The sequence below is a fragment of the Lucilia sericata genome, unplaced genomic scaffold (assembly GCF_015586225.1).
Source record: "Lucilia sericata isolate MDLA Ls3-8-SP2 unplaced genomic scaffold, ASM1558622v1 Contig000115F_arrow, whole genome shotgun sequence".
In the NCBI taxonomy this organism is placed as follows: Eukaryota; Metazoa; Arthropoda; class Insecta; order Diptera; family Calliphoridae; genus Lucilia; species Lucilia sericata.
In genome coordinates, this window is record NW_023994147.1 from 119627 (window position 1) to 129441 (window position 9815).

Below are 9815 nucleotides of genomic sequence, written 5' to 3' on the forward strand. Positions count from 1 at the left end.
TTCTTAATCGTATTTCTGTACTTTATCCGTTTAACCACTCAACGGGTGTCATGTTGTAAATGGTACATTATTTATTCAAGAAAAACAACATGAAGTTGGCGGCAGTTGGTTTAGGCCTGGTTTGGGGGTAATTGCGACTACATGCAACTAGTACAACTTCTCTCGTACTGACAATAATTTGTTGTTGTTTATTTGTTGCAGTATTTTTTTATAAGTAAACGTGATCAAAGATCTGCAAAAGTTATTATTTGTTTGTTTACAATATGATCTATAAATAGCACTCCTATGGTGTGTGGTTGTGGCAAGAAAAACAACAACAACAAAATTTAACAATATAACAATAACAACAAAATATAAAAGTGCAGTCTTAACTTGTTTTTCTGTTATTATGATTTTTACAATAAACATTAAACTATGATCGGACTTGCTTACGTCTATTTATTAAGCTAATATGGATGTTAGAGTGCTGGTATTGTGCTCTATATAGAGTGAGTTATAAGACAAACGAAAGTTTTAATTGGTATATTAGACATTAGATTTCCGTTAGTTAGTAAGTTGTTTCCTTATCCCGTTCGCTTACTATTTGTTTTGATCAATGTAGAACACTTTCACTAGAATAAGCTTAACTTAAAAATAGGGCATTCGAAACTAGCTTTACTCGTTCATATCCTCCAAAAATTAGCATTTAGTTTGTTATTTAGCAACCGTAGCTACACAGATGCCTTTAAACTGGGAGACAAAAAGGTCCTAAGGATCTACATTGAAATCCCAGAAATCGAAATATACTACCGTCTACCTAATTAAAACACTAGTCCCTGCAATATTGACTGCCAGAAGGCAATTAGGGCGATATCGTATTCGATATTCGAAAAACCGTTCGACGTAACGTTGGTTTAATTAAAAACATGGCGAGCGAATGTCAATGAACCAAGAATGAACAAGTCTGAGGATACTATGGTGGTATGTATTCTGAGTGGACAACTATATAAAATTGGACAAACAGATTCAAACGAATCAAAATAATACGGAGAAGGCAGTGAAACTGTGGAACATTTTCATTCTCATTGTCGTACTTTCGTCGTAATTAGATCCAAATATCGTGCAAGCGTTGTTATTCCGCATATCATCCCTCAGAAACACCGACTAGATAATTCTGAGGAACTACGACCAGAAAACTAGGTTTTTGAACATCGTACTATAATACCTTAATAGAGCACTATAGAAAGTTTTTTTGCCAACATTTTCCATGTAAAGAAGCGCATAACAGGCCCGATAGGCGTATTTCTTCGGATCTAAGTCGTGTAATATTTAAATATTTTAACTTTTAGCTGTCACTTGTAGTGCCCACTGTAATTCTTTTTCTAATATTTTGATGATTTTTTCTCATATATCTCTCAAAACTTTTGTAAAGTTGATAAAAATAAATACATATTGCATTTTTGGAACAACATCTGTTTCTCCAGTATAGAAAATTATAAAAATAAAAAAATAAACCATATTCAACAAGCAAGTTGTTGACAAATTTACTTTTTTGTTGTTGTTGTTGGTTCAAAATATGTATTTTCGCTTAAATACCTCCCAATTTTATTTGATTAAAAAAACACATTTATTTTTAGGTGAAGTTGTTGTTTATACGTTATTGTTGTTATTGTCATGTTGTTTTTTCAACTTAATAGATAAAAATATTGACGCCACAATATACAATATTAAAAAAAATACGAAAATAAATAAAAATGGATTTATAAATAAATAACGAACAGGATGGACCAGACCGGCTTTGAATTGCAATCAATTTAAATTTCATGAATATGTACAACGTACAAATATGTAAATTTAATTAAATTACATTTTTATAACATTCGACGATTGGGTGTTTACTGACGGTTACCAAAACCACAAAAATTGTTGGCAAGAGTTTGTTGGTTGGTTGATAATTGAATAAATAATTACTAAAGTTTAGTTAATTTGAAAATCTCACTCATATACAGCCATTACGCGTTTTCAACTACAAACACCAAAAGAAAAATCAACCAGTTTTGAAGTCATAAATAGAATTGCAAAAAAACAGATTAAATGAAAATTCAAACACCCAAAAATAAATGTAAATCCCCTTAAAAATGTTACAGCAATTTTCAAAACTTCAATGTTAAATGATAATTGCCATGAGAGGTTTTTTTGAAAATATTTTTTTTATATTTAATAAATTTTAATTTTTATATGATAACAAGATATAATTATAAATCACATGATTGCAAATTATTTACATTAAATCCCCAAATTTCCAATGTTTGGCTAAGTATGGCAACAATTGACCAAAATATTCTCTTAAACAAAATTACTCAAATATAAGAGACATTTACTTAACTCTCTTCAAAACACTTAATTATTTAAATTTAGCAATTATTTTCTTTTTTTTATAACTCGAATCAACAAAAAAATCACTTCGTTTTTCTAACTTGTAAAAATAAATGCACGCGCTTCAAGTCACGTTCCATTCATTGGATTGATTCCCTTGTTTGGTGGCACATGTGTTGATTTTTTGATTGTTATCATATATCTGTTTGTTTTTCTTGTTAATTTTTTAATGTTTTCGCAAAATTTCGAAAATTGTTCAATAAATACTTAAATAAATTAATCATAAAATCTAAAACTGCTCTATGATCACACAAAGACAAGTCTTTCAACCTATTATAACTAAGTGCTAATTAGTGCTTTTATCATTTAAATACATTTTTCTTAAAAGAAGAAATTGAAAAGATCACCCACGCTGACTAAAGGTTAACGAAACTGCTAACTTTTAAGATCAACATCAATTAAGTAATTTTAAATTTATTGAACTCAATCCAGGTGAAGGTATTTAGTATAAAGAAAGTCTTATTTTTAAAATAATGAAATAAATATAAAATGATCATAAGAAATTGAAAGCGGTATAATATCCAGCAAAAACCTGGTAATGACTTGTACTTACTCAGCAACATACTTTTCAATTACAACTACTTACCGTCTGCATTACTTTGAAGTACTCTAATTGCAGCACAATAAAACAACTAAGCAGTTCTGTTGTAAGAAACTTTATATACTAGACTATAGACAAGACTATAGACCAGACTATAGACAAGACTATAGACTAGACTATAGACTAAACTATGGACTATACTATAGACTAGACTATAGACTAGACTATAGACTAGACTATAGACTAGACTATAGACTAGACTATAGACTAGACTATAGACTAGACTATAGACTAGACTATAGACTAGACTATAGACTAGACTATAGACTAGACTATAGACTAGACTATAGACTAGACTATAGACTAGACTATAGACTAGACTATAGACTAGACTATAGACTAGACTAGACTAGACTAGACTAGACTAGACTAGACTATAGACTAGACTAGACTAGACTAGACTAGACTAGACTAGACTAGACTAGACTAGACTAGACTAGACTAGACTAGACTAGACTAGACTATAGACTAGACTAGACTATAGACTAGACTAGACTATAGACTAGACTAGACTAGACTAGACTAGACTAGACTAGACTATAGACTAGACTATAGACTAGACTATACTATAGACTAGACTATAGACTAGACTATAGACTAGACTATAGACTAGACTATAGACTAGACTATAGACTAGACTATAGACTAGACTATAGACTAGACTATAGACTAGACTATAGACTAGACTATAGACTAGACTATAGACTAGACTATAGACTAGACTATAGACTAGACTATAGACTAGACTATAGACTAGACTATAGACTAGACTATAGACTAGACTATAGACTAGACTATAGACTAGACTATAGACTAGACTATAGACTAGACTAGACTAGACTATAGACTAGACTATAGACTAGACTATAGACTAGACTATAGACTAGACTATAGACTAGACTATAGACTAGACTATAGACTAGACTATAGACTAGACTATAGACTAGACTATAGACTAGACTATAGACTAGACTATAGACTAGACTATAGACTAGACTATAGACTAGACTATAGACTAGACTATAGACTAGACTATAGACTAGACTATAGACTAGACTATAGACTAGACTATAGACTAGACTATAGACTAGACTATAGACTAGACTATAGACTAGACTATAGACTAGACTATAGACTAGGCTATAGACTAGACTATAGACTAGACTATAGACTAGGCTATAGACTAGACTATAGACTAGACTATAGACTAGACTATAGACTAGACTATAGACTAGACTATAGACTAGACTATAGACTAGACTATAGACTAGACTATAGACTAGACTATAGAATAGACTATAGACTAGACTATAGACTAGACTATAGACTAGACTATAGACTAGACTATAGACTAGACTATAGACTAGACTATAGACTAGACTATAGACTAGACTATAGACTAGACTATAGACTAGACTATAGACTAGACTATAGACTAGACTATAGACTAGACTATAGACTAGACTATAGACTAGACTATAGACTAGACTATAGACTAGACTATAGACTAGACTATAGACTAGACTATAGACTAGACTATAGACTAGAGTAGACTATAGAGTAGACTATAGACTATACTTTTTTTGTTCACATGCCATAATCAACGCTAGGTTTTCAAATCCGACGAATATAAATTCGCAAATATACTAGAATGTTTAGTCTTATTTGATTGAGAAATCAACTCAGATCTTTTTGAAAGGCAAGAAAGTCTTTGGGTGCAAATTCCAACAATCTTGCAAAGAAGGAGAAAAATTAAAATTTTTTTTTTTTTTTTCAACTTATATTAATAATTTTTGATTAAAATCTTAACTTTTTGCTTGTTTTAGGAAAAATGGGGATTTCAATTTAAAAATGGATATTTTTTTTGGGACATTAGTCAAAGTTTTCTGGCAATACTGTAGTTAGTTGTACTATTTTCTGAAAGTTATTTATTAAATTTTTTATTTTCATGTGGCAACCATAAACAACTTTTGTATAAAAAAACAGAGCATACTTTTAGTATGAAAAATAAATAAGCTTTAACTGAAAGCTTTTTTATGCTTTATTTAGTTACTGTATTATTTGCTTTAAACTTAGACACAAACCACAAAGAAATAGGAGCTTTTTTTCAATCACAATAATGTCAGGGTACAGTAAAATAAAATTAAAATCCTATTCTAGTCGCTAGTAATTTTTTTCTGTAGACTGCTAAAGTGAAATTGTATGATAATCAGCAGATAAGTGGTAACAGCAGCAATTATCTATAAAGGAAATTAAATAAATTAAAAGCATTATAAAAATTGTATATTTATTAAACACTTACCGAGGTTATTAGTTTATAGTCCATATCAATGAAGCCAGCAGCAGTGAAATTATTTTTACGATGCAACACTTCAAAGGAAAATAATTCTACATTTAGGTAGAAACTGCAGTTTGTAAGAGAATTTGTCTTGATGCGGTGCAGTAGGGGGCCAGTTAAAGACATCTAGAGAAGGCAAGATGAAACATAGAAATATTTGAATAGAAAGGAATTTGTTTAAAAAACAACTTACTGCCTTTGAGGTCATGCCGCAGGTACCAACATTTAAGCCTATAATCAGAATTTGTACTACTATCCAGCCCGTAACAACTGTCAACTGATAGCCATCCATTTCCATGGTGTGTACAATTAAGGCGGCAAATAAATTATAACCCTGCACCGTTATAACACCAAACGAAGCACTGGTCAAGAGTAGTAAATGCCAGCCAAATATCTTTAATAGTAAATCCACACAATCAGCGGTATTCGAATAGATTTCCAAAAGTTTTCTTATAATATCCGTAGAACAAGCTGGTTTAACCGAGTTCAATACATCTTTCTTAACCTTCTTACGACACGAGAGTAAATTATCACCTCCATATTGCAGCAATTCTTTGTTAATAATATCAAATTTAGTTTTGAGCACAAACATTAAATTGTAAAATTGAAACTCCTTAAAAGTCAGCAATAGTATGGGAGCAAAACACACAAACCAAAAACATGTTGACCAAACATCTATTTTATTCGGACCAAAATGTATGACAATACAATTTACCATCGACAAACTGCTAGGCACTAAGAAGACCACAAAGAATTGTATAAATAATTTCTTTCGCATACGTGTATAGTTTAGTTCTCGACCCGTAACTTCTTCTAGCTGATGATCTATTTTGGAAATCCATAAAAACAAACCATGCATTTTGGAGATATTAAACCAGGTATTCAATAAACCATAGGATGCCAAGACGAATAAGAATACAATTTGACCCCAAGTAGTAAAATATGCAATAACGGTACTTTCATGCAGTTGTGCCAAATTCTTGGTGTGGCTTAGGTGAATAACACCGAAATAGAAACCCACTGTGAATGAAATAAAAAACGACAAATGTTGTAAATTATTGTTTTTAATAAAATGCTTGATTCTAGCAGACCTGGGATAAATGCATTAAATGTGTTAATGCATTAACAATTTTTTCTACATTAAAAAAAATTTATGTTAATGCAAGTTTATTGCATTAACATTAACATGGGTACATTTAATGCATTAAATTTGCATTAACATTAAATATTTTTAAATTTAATGCATTAATTTTACATTAACATTAAATATTTGTGAAATTAATGCATTAATTTTGCATTAACATTAAATATTTTTGAATTTAATGCATTAATTTTCCATTAACATTAAATTATAAATAATAAAATTAATGCATTAATTTTCCATTAACATTAATGTATAAAATAATTTATAAAAATAAGAATACAGCACTAAAGGCCTCGGTCTAACTAAATTCAAGTAAAATTGAATGTGTTAAAGTCCTTTCTAATAAGTCCTATACTCGATAATACATATTAGAAGAATAGTATCACTTCCCAGATATTCCTTTTTTAGTTTATTTTGTTAAAGTCCTTTCGAATAAGTCCTATACACGATAATACTTATTAGAAGAATAGTATCACTTCCCAGATATTCCTTTTTTAGTTTATTTTGTCTGTGGAATCTTATATAAATATCATATTTAAAACACACAAGATTGAATGGAATATAGGAGTTATTAGAAAGGACTTTAACCTATTTAATTTTAGTTGTATTTAGTTAGATCGAGGTCTTTTGTGCTGTATTTTTATTTATGTTTATCAATTTTTATATATATTAATGTTAATGGAATATTAATGCATTAATTTTATTGCTTATTTAATGTTAATGTAAAATTAATGCACTAAATTCAGATATAATTAATGTTAATGCAAAATTAATGCATTAAATTCAAAAATATTTAATGTTAATGGAAATTTAATGCATTAAATTTTACAAATTTAATGTTAATGCAATATTTTTTACATTAAATTAATTTTTTTTAATTTAATGTTAATGTAAAATTAATGGAAATCGCCCAGGTCTGAATTCTAGTAATATTTGTTGTTTTTAGAGTTCCTGGAGGAAAATGAAGAAATATTTATAACCTACAAAACTAACTATAGTGGGGAGGGTATTATCTGTTTGTAATGATGTTCGTAAAGCATAGAAATATTTTTTATACACACATTTTAAAGTATACAAATCTGCTCAGAATCACTTTTTGAATCAATTTAGCGATGTACATCATATGTCATATGGCCCCTGGTAGATACTTAAGATACTGTGCGATTGCGTGGTCCATTACCTTATTGTTGACCAGATCTTCTACCTAACTCTGCTGGTCTACAGGAATTTTGTCTGTCGGATTTCCAGCATATACTGCACAGCAATGATCGTCTCGGTTATTCTCTTGGAAACTTCGGCGTATGATGGCGGTTTTTTCTTCTGTCGCCGTCGAGCTTCTTCCTCGTTTTCGGGTTTGAGATTCCTTTGAGTTATGGCTTGGCTTCGACTGTATATTAGAAGACGGGGAACTCTTTTTCTTTTTTGGTTTATTCTCAGTCGTCAGTTCCTTGGAACCTGATTCTCATTGCTTCAGATATGGAGAAAGAATCTGATTTTTCCTTTGGAGTGTCGTGGAAATGATTCACTATGAAGCATCTTCTTCCAATGTGCTCCAGAAAGCCGGAACCTTCACTTATATTTAAATGCTGAGTAAGCTTATAGCTCTCTCCCAGTATATTCTTCTCTTTCACCCCTACATTTTTACCAATTGCATACTAACTATACACTTGACGCATTGACCGTCATGGAGGCTAAGGTACCCACCTCGCTAGTAGATCAACACTTGCCGCCGGTACTGGGTTATTTAGACATCGCACCGTAACTTTAAACTCTCGTATCCAGTTGTTGGTCCGCCATGAGTACAAAATTCACAAGTGGTGGTCAATCTGCCCTCCCTCAGCTTATGTGAGCTATATATCTGGGAAAAGACAGATTGGCCATTACTACCTCTATCCGCTATCTCCGGTTTCTTGACAATGATGGGCTTCTTCGTACCTTTCACATACTTGGTGCCTAGAGCTGAATTGACTGGCATGGACACCGGTTCGGCTTTGGGTGTTGTGTCTGGTATTGGTTTGATCAATACAAATGCTAGGATATTGTGTGGTTTCGTCTCATCCTTCCCCAGTGTTATGCCTTTATGGTTAAACAATATTGCCATTACCGCTGGTGGTGTTGCTACAATTTTCAGTGGTGTCGTCATTACCAGTGCCAGTCAGTGGACTTTTGCTATTTTTTTCGGTTTGTGTATTGCCTGCTTTTCGGCTTTGAGGTCTCTCATTGCTGTCGAAATGATTGGTTTGGAGAAATTGACAAATGCTTATGGTATCCGCGAATGCGTTCACGATCTAGGCTGAAAACCATTTGCAACTTCGCTAAACACGTTTACATTGGAAAACGATCTTATTTTCACCCATATTTTCCTTACAAAATTGGAATTATGGTCGAAAACTTGAAAAAATTAAAATCGTTTGTAACTGTTAAAACATTTTTATATTGGCAAAGAAGCTTATTTTGTGTTTCTTATATTTTGCTTCAGAAATTTACTTATATGTATGTATATCGTTAAGAGACGTCTGAATTAAAAAAGATTCTTTTTTGGGACCGACCATATTATCATTTCTCACCTTTTCCCTCAAGAATCGAAAAAATTCGACCATTATTTTTTTACCATTTTCAAATTAAAATAATTGACGTCACAATTGCTTTAAGTAAATGATTTTTCACGAATTAAATTTGTTTCAATTATAATTGATATAATTGTTTAGTTCTTAAAAAACTCTATATAAAATCACTTTAATGTAATGATAATAAAATATTACCAATAAAAACTATTGATCCAATAAATGTAGCCACAAATGACCATTTATCCAATTTAAATTTATAATTTTCATTTAAAATCTCATTTGGTTCCAACTGCACCGGTAGAAATCCGAATAATTTAAAAATACGCAAAAACGGATACAAAACGTAGGCAAATTCATTTGTTTGAAATTTATCAAAAAAATAATTTTTAATTCTATCGAAAAATCGCTTTAACATTTTCACAACTTGCTCGCGCTTCTAAACATAACGAATTCAAAATTGCAACTAAAATGTTATGCCATCATAACTGTAATATTGAGTGTCTGTGTTTTTGTGCTGGAGGAGTCAGTGTCTGTGTGTCAATGCTAACAATTAGCACCTCATTAGTTTCCTTACAATTTTTATGATGTTTGCTGTTTGTTTCTGTTTGTTTTCACTTTTTTTCCATTCTAAAGGACATGCGCTCTATGGAATTCAACAGGTTGATGGGTTATACGTTATAGATTATGAAAATAACCAAATTCCAATTAATTAACCTTAATTGACTTTATTACCCTGTATCTGTAAGATAA

The 9815-nt window shown here is 31.0% G+C and overlaps 1 protein-coding gene across 1 annotated transcript; it reads right to left on the reverse strand.

Annotated features, from left to right (window-relative positions):
* Positions 1 to 5172: 5172 nt before the first annotated feature.
* Positions 5173 to 9480, reverse strand: LOC119600466 (putative gustatory receptor 2a). Its single transcript, XM_037950704.1, has 4 exons — positions 9261 to 9480; positions 5548 to 6374; positions 5319 to 5480; positions 5173 to 5256 (listed from the first exon to the last, which is right to left on the reverse strand). The coding sequence occupies exons 1-4, from the start codon at positions 9478 to 9480 to the stop codon at positions 5173 to 5175; spliced, it is 1293 nt and encodes a 430-aa protein (XP_037806632.1).
* Positions 9481 to 9815: the final 335 nt, after the last annotated feature.

Bases quoted from the DNA above. Each gene is read 5' to 3' on its own strand.
- LOC119600466 (XM_037950704.1), bottom strand. From the start codon at position 9,480: ATGTTAAAGCGATTTTTCGATAGAATTAAAAATTATTTTTTTGATAAA. The intron at 5,481-5,547 runs GTAAGTTGTTTT...TGCCTTCTCTAG, and splicing joins GCGGCATGACCTCAAAGGCA to ATGTCTTTAACTGGCCCCCT. The intron at 5,257-5,318 runs GTAAGTGTTTAA...TTTCCTTTATAG, and splicing joins ACTATAAACTAATAACCTCG to ATAATTGCTGCTGTTACCAC.